At 46.6% G+C, this 15,927-nt stretch overlaps 1 protein-coding gene across 1 annotated transcript in view; it reads right to left on the bottom strand.

The window, feature by feature from the left end:
* Nucleotides 1-12,950, bottom strand: part of LOC144140946 (son of sevenless homolog 2-like) — a 42,299-nt gene extending 29,349 nt beyond the window's left edge. The window contains exons 1-7 of the mRNA XM_077672438.1: nucleotides 12,436-12,950; nucleotides 4,677-4,937; nucleotides 4,147-4,506; nucleotides 2,842-2,982; nucleotides 2,586-2,696; nucleotides 1,132-1,230; nucleotides 124-251 (exon numbers count right to left, since the gene is read on the bottom strand). Of these exons, the coding sequence (XP_077528564.1) occupies nucleotides 124-251; nucleotides 1,132-1,230; nucleotides 2,586-2,696; nucleotides 2,842-2,982; nucleotides 4,147-4,506; nucleotides 4,677-4,937; nucleotides 12,436-12,531 (1,196 nt within the window). The 5' untranslated portion in view covers nucleotides 12,532-12,950. The remainder of the gene's footprint in view (nucleotides 1-123; nucleotides 252-1,131; nucleotides 1,231-2,585; nucleotides 2,697-2,841; nucleotides 2,983-4,146; nucleotides 4,507-4,676; nucleotides 4,938-12,435) is intronic.
* Between the last annotated feature and the right edge of the window lie 2,977 nt (nucleotides 12,951-15,927).

Here is a 15,927-nt window from a genome sequence, read left to right on the forward strand (position 1 = left end):
ACATCAAATGTCTTTTATGCTGCCTAAAACGATGTATCCTTTAACGCTTAGGTTCCCTTCCACAGTCAAGTCAAACCATGCTGTAAATAGCGTAGATAGCAGTGTGACCTCCTCTCCTCTTACCCCGGCCTCTTGCGCGGCAGCTTGTCCGAACAGGTACGTGTCAGCTGAGCCTTGAGCCTCCGGAGCAGGCCCTCAGCCTGCTCTAGTGTTTCCCGGTCTTCCTCCGATGGCGCCATCTGTTGCAACACCTGCACAACCGAGGGATCCCCATTCAGCCTGGTCCGTCTTTCACCGGTGGTTGCTTGTGAAAACTGAGCTACTACGGTCAACCCTCACTGTACTGGGCAGTCTAAATGTAGCAAAACAGTTCAATATGCCTAAAATGTGGTACCTAAAACTGCACTGCAAACTGCTCAAAAAGCAGTGCAAGCATTCACTAAGTGCTAATGGTGTTTTACTGCTTAATTAAGCATTAAAACACTGTGAAAGTCATTTTTAAGTGTTTGCGGGCAAATAAATACACACTAGACACGTTACCTAAACAATTTAGCCGCTTAAAACACACACACACACACACACAAAACAGCTGCAGCATAGTCTGCTTTATGGCAACAAGCTACGCCTTCAATTCTTTGCACAAAAATGAATGTTAATCTTTCACTTTTTCCTGATCATTGGCCCCAACATGGATACATTCTGAGCTCCTCTAGCTATAAACCACTTGAGCAACGCCTTCTTTGCACCAACAAATGCCGGTACACAAACACATCAATTGCCAGCATGCTGGCTTTGTACTGTCTTGGCGTTACGGTCCCTTTTCATATGCCGTACATGTCGGCAGTGCTGGATCTCCTTTTCTATGTGACCAATAACCTGAAGCTTCACTGCAAATATTAACATGTGTTTCTTTGGATTTGTGAACGACACACAACATGACCAATCAGCTATGGCCCCAAAATGCCGCGTGCAACAAAACAGCTGGAAATGTATTACCTTAACATTGTGCCTTGTTTAGTGGCCCTGGGTTGACACAACTGCATTTTTCATTGTTTTGCGAGCCTAACAGCACGTGCTACAAGCTGGTTCTAACAATTCGAAAAACGAAAAAAAAGAAGAAGTGCCCCTTACCTTGATGGCCTCAAAATACTGAAAGCAGTGGGCTACAGGGCCCAAAAGCAGCCTTGGCAACACGTATTTCACTGCTAGCAAAAACCCATGACCAGCAGTCTGGGAAGAAAAAGAAGGGGGGGGGGGGACAGAATGATAAGGAAATGTTTGAACACTTTGGGTTTCTTTTGCGATGGGAAACTTGCACATACATTTCTTTTACATCGCAGTTTCATGCACTGAAGCTACGCCTGGCCAAAATCTTGACAGGTAACATGCTTTTTTTTTTCTGCCTCCATAAAAGGAACAGCCACCATGAGTTCAAATTGAACTTAGAGCCGTATGGTCAGCCTCTGACACACCCAAACAAAGCATTTTATTTTTTTACAAAAAAAAAAAAGACGTTCTTTGATTTTAAAAATAAATGCTTCCTTATTAGGTAATACATTCATGTAACCTTTAGTCTTAGCCACCATGTCAGAGCGTATTCAAGCCCTGGGAGGCCCTAAGCAGTCCCCATTCCTTAAACATTCCAATTAAACAGAAATGACAAGTTAGGCACAGCTCTCACACCCTTGCCTAGTTGCAAGCCTTACAACAACAATAATGCAGAAAGCGCTCCGAGTTCAGTAATACCAGAGCACACCGGAAAGAAAATAATTCATTGATTGCAGAGTTTAACGTGCCGACGCAATGCAGGCAATGAGGCGCACTGTAGTGGAGGGCTCCATATTAATTATGACCACCTGGGGATCTTTAACGTGTGCCAAAATCTCGTGCACACGGACGTTTTTGCTTTTCGCCTCCATGAAAAAAGCGGCTACCGCAGCAGGGAATCGAACCCGCATCCTCATGACCAAAAAGTAAGTCATCATCATCATCATCACCAGCCTATCTACGCCCACTGCAGGGCAAAGGCCTCTCCCATTATTCTCCAATTGCCTCGGTCCTGTGCCAACTGTGACCAATTTATCCCCCCAAACTTCTTGATCTCATCTGCCCATCTAACTTTCTGCCGCCCCCTGCAGCGCTTGCCTTCTCTAGGGATCCACTCTGTTGCCCTTAATGACCAGCGGTTATCTTGCCTTCGCATTACATGCCCTGCCCACGTCCATTTCTTCTTCTTAATTTCTACTAAGATGTCTTTAACACCAGTTTGCTCCCTGACCCACTCCGCTCTCTTCCTGTCCCTTAATGTTACACCTATCATTTTCCGCTCCATTGCCCGCTGAGTCGTTCTCAATTTAAGTTGAACCCTCTTAGTGAGCCTCCAAGTTTCTGCCCCGTAGGTGAGTACCGGTAAGATGCAGCTGTCATACACTTTCTTCTTCAGCGACAATGGTAGGCTGCTATTCATTATCTGAGAATGTCTGCCATATGCACCCCACCCCATTCTGATCCTTCTAATTATCTCTGCCTCATGGTTGGCATCTGGGGTCACAAAAAGTAAGTAATACAATAAAAAGGACACCCACCTGTAAAGAACTAGCTACATCCGGCTTCTGTAGCAACTCGGCTAGCGTGTCCCGACAACTCTTGGAGACCACCGTTTGTGCGTAGTCGTCGTACACGTCGAACTCGTCGTACTGTCGTGGAAGGAAAAAAGAGAGAACAAACACGGAAGGTCAGGTTTCAAAAGAAAAATCCCTGCTTGCTTGGTGCAAATGCAATTGCCAGTAGACATCATAAATGCAGCAGAAGCAGCAGTGGTTAGAACAGGCGTAGTAGTACCTCGGCCATCTCGTAGAAGCAGGAACCTATGGCAGGGGTCTGATTCTCGTCGGTCATCTCCACAACATCTTCGAAGGAACCGAGCAGCGAAACGCTGAACTCGTAGACGTCCAAGACGTTGCCAAAGATGACGTCCAGGTCCTAGAAGGAGGAGAAAAAGGAAAATAAGAGGTAAGACACAATCAGCTTCTGAACACTGAGTGTTTGAAATGTCAGCCTGACACACATGTTTTGGTAGCAAGCCCAGCTTTGATGTAGTTACGCGCCCTTTACAGCTCAACTGCCTTTTCCTGTTTTCCACAATTACTTCTCCTGCGGTCAGCACCAGCCTCCCCTCAATGACAAATCACATGAGCATCTCCTTCCTTTTTTAATGCTAGTTCTGCCGTACTCTTAGCTTCCGGTCAACTTGGTGCCACTTGTGTCACATGCTGTTTAATTTCATTAATTCATACTGTCAGCCCTGGGGGCTACCACAGGAGTGGAGACTAAAAAAAGAAACAACGGCAAAAGAAACGCAACCAGTTGCGAGTCTTGACTCGCAAGGCATCACTCAGTGTGGGGAAAACGCAGGCAACGGTAAAAGAAACATGACAGTGTAATAGGGAAACAATGCACAATTTTACACTTCGTCACCATATACACAATGGAGGCACGATACATCAGAAATTACCCATGCATATTGGTCAATTCTCCATCAGAAATTACAAAAACTGAAGTTTTTAGGACCTTCCAAAGAAAGGCAGTTATTGCAAAGGAAACTTTGACATCCGCCTCAATGCAGTCGTACGGCTACAAAGGAAAGCTGTACAGCTTTCTCAGAAACTTCGCAGTTGAAGAAAAATTTGTCCTGGTCCAGAATTAACCCGGGAACACCACTTAACCGGAGCAGTTGCTCTACCAACTAAGCTAACCAGGAGGCTAGAAGTTTGTAACACGAGAGTGAATAGATCAACAACTTGAAGTAATGAACAGGTGTTAGACAACCAGATTTTAGGGAAAATCCTTAAGGTGGAGTAAGTTTCTGCAAAAGAAAGTTACTCCATCTTGGGGATTTCCCCTGAAATCTGGTTGTTTAAAGGCAGTTATTGTTGTTGAGGTTACTAAGGAGTCGGTCAACAGATTCCAATCTGCTATAACCCTCAGAAAGAAAGTTGGACTCAAAGCAGCCTTTAAGATTTCCTGTCTTGCGTGTCCTGCTTGGCAAAGCCTAGCCTTTGGCTGCCCTTTTGTGCATTCGGTTTATGCGCCCCAATTGAACAGTAGAGGTCTCCATGACACAGAAACGGACGCCCCTGTGCGTACCCTGCTCCGGGGGAAGAGTCGGTCAAGGGGCTGCCGGAAGACCTTGATGATCATGTTGAGCTCGCGGATGTGCTGCCTCTCCTCGGCTATGAGGTCCTTGACCTCCTCGTCGTATGACACGGGCGGTCGGCCCCCGAGCAGCAGGCACTCCTCCTCCGCGGCTGCCAGGTCCTCCCCGTGGAACATGTCCATGAGCACCTTGTCGGCGCACATGGCCACCCGGCAGTCCTGGCAGGTGATCTCCACATGGCGGATGTTCTTGACGTAGTTGCCCGTCAGCTTGAGGATGTCGGCCGCTATGTACTCCAGCACGGCCACCATGAACTGCACCACCGTCGTGTCCAGCCGGTAGCCCAGCACCTGTCAACAAGGGAGGGAGGGAGGAAAGGACCAGAGAGTGATGTGTTGTTCATTTAGAATTGAATAACGAAAGCTCGAAGTTGTCTCTTCTCCCACTTCCCTCCGTTTCCTTTTCATTGAGGATTCAGAAATGAAGAGGAGGGGGCCCAGGACACCACCCTGGGGAATACCTTCTGGAGGGGTGCGTTGATCTTCTCGTGGGGGAGCACGATGGAGGTGCGCTTGCGGCCGCGCTCGGTGGCGGCCTGGGCTTCGCGGATGGCCCACAGGTCGATGGGGTGCGGGAAGAGGCGCTTCACGCGGTCCTCCACCTCCTGCACCGAGTGCGGCCGGCCCCCGCACAGGGTGCACAGCAGCCGCAGCACCAGGCCCTCCACATACTCGAGGGCCTCGTCCGTCGCCGACAGCGTCGGGTGCACCTGGCACTGCACCTGCACCCGTCAACAGCAGGCACCACGCAGGGTTTGAGAGGTGTTTGGGGGGATAGGACAGCACGTATTGGGCTATGATGATGATGATGGTGGTACATAGGGGTGATGGTGGTACTGGGCTACGGTACGGTGGTGCTGAAGGCCTATGAAGGCAAAGATGATGTTATGGGGCTATGATAATGATGATGGTATGTATGAGATAAGATGTTACGGCGTTACGATGACCAATATTTTATACAAATATAAAGATGGTCTTTAGTTTTCTGACAAGGTTAGCGGCCGATTTCTTTGCTTGGCAACACTGGAAACTGCCATGGCTGTGCTGCTGTAAGAGGAACGCCAAGTAAGAGGAGCGCTGTTCCAAGAGGAGCACTATCAGCTGCTATGGTGTCTCCCATGACGGTACGCGGCTGCAGCTGCAGATTTCCCTCTAGTATAAACTACTATGAAACTCAATGGCAATGACAGACTTCAAATTCCATTTGTGATCTGCCATAATCCACAACAATTTTGATGGCAGTAGAAAGATTTAATGTTCACTCTCACTACTGCAGCAGTGCTGCTGCTTTAAGGTCCCACTTTTTATACCATACTAACTGCACGCAATGTTTAGCGATGAAACCATCATTGCCCACAATTAAAATTAGTTCTCACTTCTAATTGCAATTTAGTGCTTTTTCTTCTAACAAATGAAAAATTAAAAAAAAAAAGCTTGATCTTTCTATTGCTGGGATGAAGAGTATAATGTCAACCGATCTTGCAATAAAAAAAGAAAGTGCTACGAGTTGTGCCGCGCCTCCGCCAGATGGCACCATGGGTCCCGCGACCGAGAGAAGACGCAGTGAAACATCCCCCTTGCGAGGGGCACGATCAAATGCAGAGCATTTCCGGGGGCGCACGACGTTAAGTAGTTTGCGTTACGTTAATGTTGTTGCACTTGTGGCAACTGCTGACGAGAGAGCGCTCGTCAGCAGTAATATGAATGAGTCAACGATATAAGGCGCGTTCGTAGGGTCCCATTCTGTGTCGGCTTTGTGGCGCAGTGGGTAGAGCACCATGTACATTGCGTTCCGCCCGCAGGGTCGAGGGATCGAAACCGGGCGCCGGATAGTATTTTTTTTTATATAGTAGGGAGGGGTGCGGTGCGGACTACGGACGTCAACGCGGGTGACATCGTGAGTTACTGAAATGCTCTGCATTTAATTTAACTTCAAGGATAATAGATTGTGTGAGACACTGGTTAAAAATTGTTTACTTTAATTCAGTGTTCTGTTTCCAGTATTCATTTTCTGCAAGACGTGTGAAAGCACTGCGACAATGATACAAACATTCATGTCTTGAAGGCGTTTGACATCCTCACACGTGCTCTGTGATGATCATTTGGCTCGATAAACATTTGAATTGAACGAGGAGCACTACAACATTCACCTGCGAGTTGAATTTAGTTTGAAGGCATTCGGGATGCCAGTGTAGCACGGCTATTATCCATTGCAAGTGGGCGAAGCCCTAAAACCAGATGTCACCTCTCTCTATGCACTTGAATGTAAACCTTCGTACCAATGTGCGCTTATTTGTTCCATTTATTTTATTATTTATTTTATTTTATTATTTATTTATTTAATATTTACTGTGCCATTAACAATTATACGCAAGTAAATTTGCACTTCTCATTTTTTCACTTATTTCAGCTCTCACAAAATCACAGAGCTGGGACCAATGCCCTCTAAAGGAAAAAAATTTCAGACCAAAAACTAGAAATAAGAAATCAGCAATGAAAAACTGTACACACAGCAACTAAGCAAAACTGTGGTTAGACAACGAACATTACGTTTATAAAGAAACGCTGCAAAAGGCTGAATAACTTTGTCAGTTGGATGAAGGAGCACACATTCTACAGCTTTCTTTGGTTTTGTTCAATGACAAATGATGCTTTGTTTGCTGAGAAATAATAATTTACAATAAAATTTCTCTCTCCGGTGTCCCTTACACCTTTATGTGACGTTGAATGGCCCATCCCTAAGCACCCAAAGCAAGCCGCTCGACTTCACTCGATTGTCGCCATCTCCCTGACTCACTTTTGTCAGAAAGACTGGAAGGCCTATGTTATGATAAGGCATGGTTTCTCAAAGTGGGTTCCGCGGAACCTTGGGGTTCCGCAGGCCCCTCCTCAGGGTTCCGCGAGCCACTGATAAATTTTCCCTGGTTCCGCAGTCGCAAAGTCTTATATGGTGAACTTGAGGTGCGATCGATCTAAGGAACCTCCATTACTCACGCCCGAGTGTCAGTAAGCACATCTCGGCGCATAACAGAAACGCGCGAGCTGCGCAATAAATCTCGCCAGCAGCTTGTAGCCAGCCAGACTCCGAAAACGGGCCACGTGGTTAAACTATTGCACCTGAATCTCGGGCCTTATATTACCCCCATGCGCATTTCTCCTGTTTGGAGATAGGTGCCGCTAGCGTACGCATTCGCGTAAAGTCGACGGGGAAAAAAAACGATACCCTTGCTTGCTTTTTAATTTATTTACGTTAATGTAGCATGAATGGAATGAAAAATGGCGGGAGGGGGGGGGGGGGGTTCCTTGGCACTTAGCGGAACTTAGGAGGGTTCCCTGGGACCAACATGCTTGAGAACCCCTGTGATAAGGCATTGAAAAATGAAGGAAAATAAAGGCCCTCTGCCAAAACTACAAAGTACAGAAGTAGTGTGCACCAGAAACAAAGAAAGTAAAGCAAAGAAAGAGAGCAATGTAGCAGTAAATCGAGGTATTCGTCTTCATAGCACGCAAGCAGACTTAAATGCCTTGAGAAATTTTCTTTTTTAGCCTTCCCCTGTGTTTGAGGCTGTTCCTCCATTACTTTTTTGTCATGCTTTGCTGTCCTCACACGAGCACATGTACTGGTAGTGCTGATGCTTTTGACCTCAGTGCATGATCGCCCTTCCGTTGTCGAGAATGGCATAGTGCAGCATTCCAACATGCAAGACTAGCTGTTCTGGAAACCAATTTCTTTTTAGCAAGTTGATTATTGCTGCATGCCACAAAAACGCACTGCCGTCAACTAATCAACCGAACAACAATATAAAGACAAACGTATGTTAACAATGAACAGTTTAGATGATAAATCACACCCAGGAGGCGTCAAGGCATACTTGCTATTTTATGCAACACACACACACACACACGCACACGCATGCGCGCACACGCACACACACACAGGAATCAATAAAACTTGGAAGATGGTAGGGAACACTAGAAAAGAAAACTTCGAACAAGGTAGCAACTACAATTGTCGCCAACGATTCTTGTTACCTTGTTCGAAAGTTTTGTTTTATTTCTTTTATATATAATAGCAGGCTTCTTCAATTAGCAAAGCTCCGCTAAGAACTGAAAGAATAGACGGACATTGCGGAACCAGTCAGCAGAGAGACATGCAGAGATAAATGTTGGTGAATTGAATGGTGTGGTTGCACGTATTTATCTTGGTGTGTGATTATTTCTGGAACCGTCGAATTAGATCCAGAACATTAGCAATTGAAAACGAACATTCCGGTTTAGTGACAAAATAAAACTCTCCCTGTCAAAAAAGATAGCCTGCACGGCATACAAATGAAAGAAAAAGGAAAACGCACTTCGCTTCGAAAACGGATAAGACATCCGGGCACAGAAACACCCTTGTGAAAAACACAAAGTAAATAAAACTGAAGGTATGTTTCACGCCAATATTATATTACTTTGACCGACCAGATTTAGGGGGAAATCCCCAAGGTGGAGTAAGTTTCTGCGACAGAAAGTTTGTCATCCAGCTGAACTGCATTCAACTGCGAAGTTTCTGAGGAAGCTGTATAGCTTTCCTTAATAGCCGTATGGCTGCATTCAGGTGGATGCCAAACTTTCCTTCGCAATTACTATAACATATAATAATAATGAGTGGATGTTAGCACTTAGGTCAGCTTCCCTGATCCTTCCTTGCATATGGGCTGCACTTATTTTGTCTCGATGTCTTTCAAGGATGGCTACCTGTGGCGAACTCTTCCCAGCTAAACTTCCTATCTCTTTCCTGGCAGTGTCGATAAATTGGTGAAAAGGGAGGCAGCGGAGATTTAATTACAACTGTTACCCTGCTGGATTTAACTGCAGAAGGGTACGTACGCTCCACGGTTTCATTTATAGCACAACAGCACCCAGTGGAGTACAGCATCAACAACCAAACTGGCATAAGCGACATTGCCTTCTGCGACTCTGTTTGTCGAGCATACCCAAAGTTTCACGAAACGATTACTATCACTGTGACAAACATTAGCCAGGCAAAAATCTGGGCAAAAAAGAAGCGAGTGCAGACAGCAGTCCTGATCAGTATCGTGGCGCCATCTTGGATGACGAACGGTAATTGAGTCAACAAAATAGGTTTGACCATTTGCTGCAGCTTTAGTCACTGTACTAAGAATCGTTTCAAGTACATGCCCTGCATACATCATCGCTGACGTCACAAAACCCACTATTGAGTGTGAGAAACAAAATTTTGCCTGAAATTGTGTAATTTCTCATTGAGGAAAGCATCGATTGTTGCCAGACAAGTGCCAAGGGGGCACTGTCAGACGCCAAATCTTTCAAATAAAACAAACTTGTATTTTGTCTTCACAGGCCTTTCAAGAGTCGCGGAGTAAGCATGAAAAATGTGTCCGTAAACTGGGTGTCGCATCAATCATTCACAATGCAACATTGTCAGAATGTGAATAAATGCTATGAATAAAATGCCTTCATTATCCAAAAGCACCTTGATCTCTTATCATACGTCAACTATCAACTTGGAGCCTCAGTATGCAAAGTAAGCATGTTGTTTGGTACAAACGTGAAATGCATATTATCATTCACACTAGTACTCTAAACTGCATCTGCGTCTGCAAGGTTACGTTAAGTGGACATGGGTGGTACTCACTAACGCCAAGCAAAAATTGACATTAACATCAATCAGCTACAAAAAGAGACTCAGGAAAACCCAGAGGAATTTATCGAGAAACCTGCGGGGAAAATTATTAGAAATACGGAAGTTCTGTGCCTACAAAACGGATTTCCGTTTCGCAGCATGGAACATCACTGACTCCAATCCATTTACATAAGTTGCTATCAACGGATTCACCATAGCTGTGGAGAAGAGCCACACTCCAATCAAATACCGTATGCTGAGGGCACAAAAAACCCACAGGAAGTTCTTGTTGGACACACTGTGGCTCACGTCACTCACTGCAATAATGGGAATGATGGTGAATACTACTTATTTCACATGCCAAAGATGACGTGACTATATTTTGAAACCTCTTTTCTGTGCTAATAAAGTGCCTGGGGTAACAAGCAAGTTCATTCAAATTTTGACATGCTGCCTTGACTTACCAATCTTTTACATCAAAAAGAACATTCTTTCAGCTGGAACTGTCCTTGCGGCTATGGCATATAGGAAAAGAAATAAATAAGTAAAAAATAACCGATTGGACTAAGCATAACAAACATTGTGAAACGATAACAAGACAGGTGCAATAAGTATGCAATAAAAAGCATAGCTCCAGTAAAGTAAACATTGAGCCACTTGACAGGGGCTGCGTGTTCAATTTACACTCGTGCTGTGCCACATTTCTATTGTACTAAATAAAACATACTTAGATATTAATTCGCATTAATGGGAGCATAAATGAGCTATATGTGCTTGCTGCACATTGTTTCCCTGAAGGCGAATTGCTGCTTTTAGATGTGACACGCTACAATATAGCTATTATTGTGAAAGCTAGCCTACCCATATGAATTCATTTAATGTTTGCACAACTATCACAAAGAAACAGTCATTTGTTGACACAGCGAGTGAAGTGCATTAAGCATCATCATCATCATCATCATCATCATCATCAGCCTAACTATTCCCACTGCAGGGCAAAGGCCTCTCCCATGGATCTCCATTCATCCCACTTATGCATTAAGCATAAGAGCTGTCAAATGCCATGAAGAGATGTTTGAAATATTCATAAATGCATCGTGAAAGCTACGGCAGTACTGGTTAGCCAAAAATCATTTCACTCGCACGGGCCCATAAACGATTGCTCCAAAGGAGCTAACTAGGCTTCGATGTTTGCTGTGTGAATAGGATATTCTGCACATTTTATGGTTCCTGTACTATGCACATATGTGCAACAGTTACATTTCCATACTTCCATTTTCTCCACACACTTGTAAGTGTGTGGAGAAAATGGAAGTATGGAAATGTAACTGTAGCTGAACACCTAATAATAACATAAATAAAGAATAACAATAATAACATGAACTAACTCTCTATGAAAAGGTTACAAAGGGATTATACCAATACTCCAATCATACCAATACTCAATATTCGGTACTATGTAAAGGCAAGGCTAAAGTTTCTCATTCTGTAGGTTAAAAGACTAGTAGAATTGTTTACAAAAGCATTTCAACTATGCAGTGAATCATTGAAGTACATAAAATTACGAACGCAATTAATTTTTACGCATGCCACTTCTTACATAAAACAGAACTAAGACAGCTAGACCCCACAACACAGTATGCGCAAACTTTAGTGTTTATTATAGCAGGACTCCCTTATAAAGCGCACTGATGCAGTTATGGTTTACTGACTACCTCAAACTGAAATAATACCGCTTGCTTTGAAGCACCACATACTAGTGCGTACAAGGGCGAAGTCCAAAAAAACAGTCTCTTTTTTCCTAACACCTGCAGATACAATTCCAATAAGGCACAAAGACTGAAGGCTGGGGGCCGTTATCGGGCGACGATAACACACGCTCCGAGCACTTCGTCAACTTGCAATCGGCACATCATGTGATGCCAGGACGGCGGTATTAACTCGGCAACGCGCAAAAAAATAAACAACAATAAAGACAGCAAACACCATGGCATGCCAGCTTATCGCGTAGTACAACGAACCCAAGGTTCGGCCAGCATTCGGCTGGTTAGCTTGAACAGATGGAGACGCCAGGCCGATAAAGCTGGCCGGCTTAAATACCTGCAGTGTTAGGAAGGTGCAGATAACGAGATATTTTGCACTGGTCAATGGTCGCCACAAAACGGGTTCTGCTGCGGTGCATAAAGGCGCTGTCAACAGCGGCGCGGCTGTTTACAATGCGCGTAAGATCCGTGTTGATCGGACGGGAGAACGATACGATTTCTTTCTTTTTTGCAATTTTTTCTCGCGAATGCTCACGGATGCTTTTTCGCTAGCGCCCGTTTAGCGAGTTCTGCAAGGCGACACACAACTGGGCCTTGAGCCAGGCGGCTTGCCCGGGAAGAAAATGCCGAAACAAATCCCCTCGAGAAGGAAACAAAACAGCGGCTCGCGGACGCACAGCGCACCTGTCCGCTCGCCTCGAGCGCACGCGCGAGCTGCTATGCAGGGTCCCCAGAGTGCCCCCGCACGCATTGGCGCACACACACACACGCACAGCTGTTCGGTCGTCGGTGCGTTCTCGCGGAGCTCACCTTCTTGAGCGCTGCCACCAGCAGACCCTTGCACTTGGACTCGATCTCCTGGCCGTCTACATCCGAGCTGCCGTCGGCGTCCCGGCCGGAAAACATGTCGCAGGAGTCACACGCTCGCCCGCTGCTCCATGACGGCCCCGAGGTCGCGGCCGCGGCTTCGAAATCGCACCGACGGTCTGGTTAGGCCTAGGCCTTGTTGCTGCTGCTGTCTCGAGCACGGTCGAGCGCCGCGATAAAGCCGAAGGGTGCGGCGGCGTTCCCGACACTATCCATGGCAGCACGCCTCGGTCCGATCCCTGCACGGGCACGGCATCGCCGCGCTGGGTCGGCAGGCTGGAGGCACTTTTGTGTACGCCCCGCGGAATAAACACGCACGGAAAGCAGATCTCTCTGCGCGTCCCTCAAGGTGCTGCACTTGTTTCGCTCCTTTTCGCCTTGTTTTTGATTACACGGGGGGGCCCCGCGATCAAGGTTGGCCGCTGTCCATTTCCCGAGCCGGAGCCAGACGAGAAACTGACTGCACAGTGTTGGCGACGCGAGCAGGCCGCCAGCCAGGAACAGCAGTGAACGAGTCCGTCAGTCAGTGCCTCTGTTACGAAGCGGCTTTCCAGTCCGCATCGCGACCACAGCGACCACAGTCGCGACTCGCATTGTGTGCGCGAGTTTGAATAGCCTGAAACTGGTACTAACGAGGGATCATTACCGCATTACAGAAGTGCAGTGAGAGAAAGCAAGATTGATACGAACAAATACATCAAAACACGCTGTGGCGTTGCAAAACCTGTGACGCCGAAAAGCGCGCCACTTTTAGAAAATATATAACAGGCTTGCCGAGCACTACAGGCCCACAGGTGATAATCAGAGCATGCTACAACGGGCTCATTCCTCGATATAAACACTAACACTATTGAGAACTATTTCACTCAAAACACGTGTGAGGAACACGATGGATGGCCGGCTGCCATTATTCTGAGAAAGTTTGGGTTGAATGACAACCGCCGGCATTTCCATTTGGTGTGCCATGTACTGCGTCAGCCGATGATAGTGATGGACACAAACAACAATCTCCTTCTGTAAAATCACCTGGTCCCTCGAAGAAACATTCAGCAAGCCAGAAATTCACTCTATCTCGGGGGAGGTCTATTGAATTGATACGACCAAAGTCGATACGACTGATGCCTATATTCATGAGCTGAAGGTAACCAGAGAAGTGCACCACTTCAGATCAGTGAAGACGATGTTCCTTGATGATTGAAATTGTCGGCGCTAGCTTTCGACCTATCAAAAGACGCATCATGCTGGTGTTCGATGCTCCAATAAGCGGTTTTCACTGACACAAGATGCAATGAGCCACTTCATCTTTTACCAGAAGCGATATAGCGCAGACGCTTTCCCGCAAGCGGCATTGCGTTGCCCGATATGTACAAGCCGGACACTTACTTAATTAAATGTGATGAAAGGCTACGCACTGCAAATAAGCGGACCGAAAGGATACCAAATCACCAAATCAAAGAAAAGGCAGTCGCTGGTGTTCGATGCTTTCCCGTTAGCGTACGAAAATTCAGTGCCGTTCCATTCTAAGAATTTGTATGGCCAGAGGAGCTGTATGTGGGTTTTTGAAAGTTGGTTGGCCACAGGCTTCCTCTCGAACCACGCCGTCGCGCCTGGGAAGCGTTCACCAGGATTGTGAGTAGGCTTCACTGCGCAACACTTTATGGGGGAAAGCCAGCTTACAAAAACCGGGCTTACATACTTAAAGCTGGCTTCACTTCCGAATACCAATGCATTGCTGAGAAGACTTCGTTCCAGGGATGCATGTTACGCTATTTAATATCAAAGTGAACAGGTGGCCGTAGGGGGAGGGTGGACCAAAGTAAAGATCGAGTAGGCTTCACTGCGCAACGAACTATGGGGGAAAGCCATCTTACAAAAACCAAGCTTAGACCGATGTTCTACTTCCCAAAACAAATGCAGTGCTGGGAAGGCATTTTTCCAAGACCACGTAACATGTTACATCGAAATATGACGCGCCGAGAGAGCGGGTGTCGAAGTGAAGAAGGGCGGAGCTGCTTTTCTCGGACGCAAAAAACAGGATCGTTAGCCTGTAACAGCTCCTGATTGAAAAACAGCGCGGGAAAAAAAAAGCACTGTGCTGTGTTGTTGTGGTGTGCTGTGGCTGTGTTGTGTTGCATTTTTTCTGCGCTGTTTTTCAATCATGAACGTTCACCAACTTGCCCAAATCACAGTCCTCTTCTAACACCTCCGCTGCCGAAGGCGGCTCTATACCTTATAAGAAGGTGCTAGTATTCCCGCATTTCTTCGCGGGCGGTGGAAATGCTTGCCTGCCCTCGTTTCCCCTACGCGCGCGTAACTCGCGGCGCGGGGGTTTGCGCTTGCTTGCAAGGGAGGAGCGGAATATGTTGGGGTTGTAAATTTCTTCCGAGTACGATCAAAATTTTTGCAGTTATGGTGTCTTTGGACTAGGACGCGCGGGATGAGAGAATGCAGTCCACCAAAACAGGACCCATTTCAACTTTGTCTGAGCCCTATTCCAAGCCCGGGTAAGGTGTACTTTGTCTTTCTGACAGCGGTGCTTTTGTAAGACGAGTCTTCTCGTGAGTCTGCTGAATGTCGCGCGTCACGCAGTGGTAGGAGCAGGCTCCCAGACCCGCCGGCGGCCTCGCAGAAACCGGCTACTAGCCCCACCGATAGAGGGCGCAGTAGTGTGGATAAACGAAGGCGGTAACTACTTAGGAACTCACGAGGAGCAACTTAAAGGGAAGGGAAAGTGAAACACAGCTATAATGAAGCATAGAGCTCTGTCGGGGCAAACAAATATGAAGTAGTGAGAGGAATGTGGAAAGGAGTAATGGTTCCGTGTCTCACATTTGCGAATGCTGTACTCTGCTTATTAAAATCAGACGCTCTAGCAGGCCTTGAAGTGAACCAGAGAACGGAAGGCTATTAAGTGCAATGCACTTCTTAAGCGACCCTGAACCTGCGTCCACCGGCGATGTCCGCATCACATACCCACGTGGGGGATTGGCCAGGAATCTCCTCGTCTTCCTTGGCAACGGGGGGAGATGGGCGCGCGCTGCCTGGCCGCTGACATGGCACATACCCACGTGGGGGATTGGCCAGGAATCGGGCGTGAGAAGGGCTAATGCACCCGCTTAAAGGAGTACTGACACGAAATTTCAAAGCTGAGATCCGCTCTAGCAATCAAGTACAACGACAACACAAATAGGTGTCTGTGAATAAATGCATCTTTCTTTCTTTGTAGTTGTGTGTGTGTGTGTGATCTCTCTTTCGCGAACATTACCGAACCGCGCAAATTCAACTCGTGCATTCGCACTTTCACATTCTTCCCCTCGGGGAAATGCGGGGAATTTTTTGGCCTTAGGAGCGCATGGAAAAACAACTAACGAAGCAGTGCCGGGAGTTATGGGCTGGGCGTCGTTTGAATTTCGAGACGCGCAGAGTAAAATATGT

The sequence above is a fragment of the Haemaphysalis longicornis genome, unplaced genomic scaffold (assembly GCF_048455015.1).
Source record: "Haemaphysalis longicornis isolate Haplotype H1 unplaced genomic scaffold, Haemaphysalis longicornis Haplotype H1 scaffold_57, whole genome shotgun sequence".
NCBI lineage: Eukaryota > Metazoa > Arthropoda > Arachnida > Ixodida > Ixodidae > Haemaphysalis > Haemaphysalis longicornis.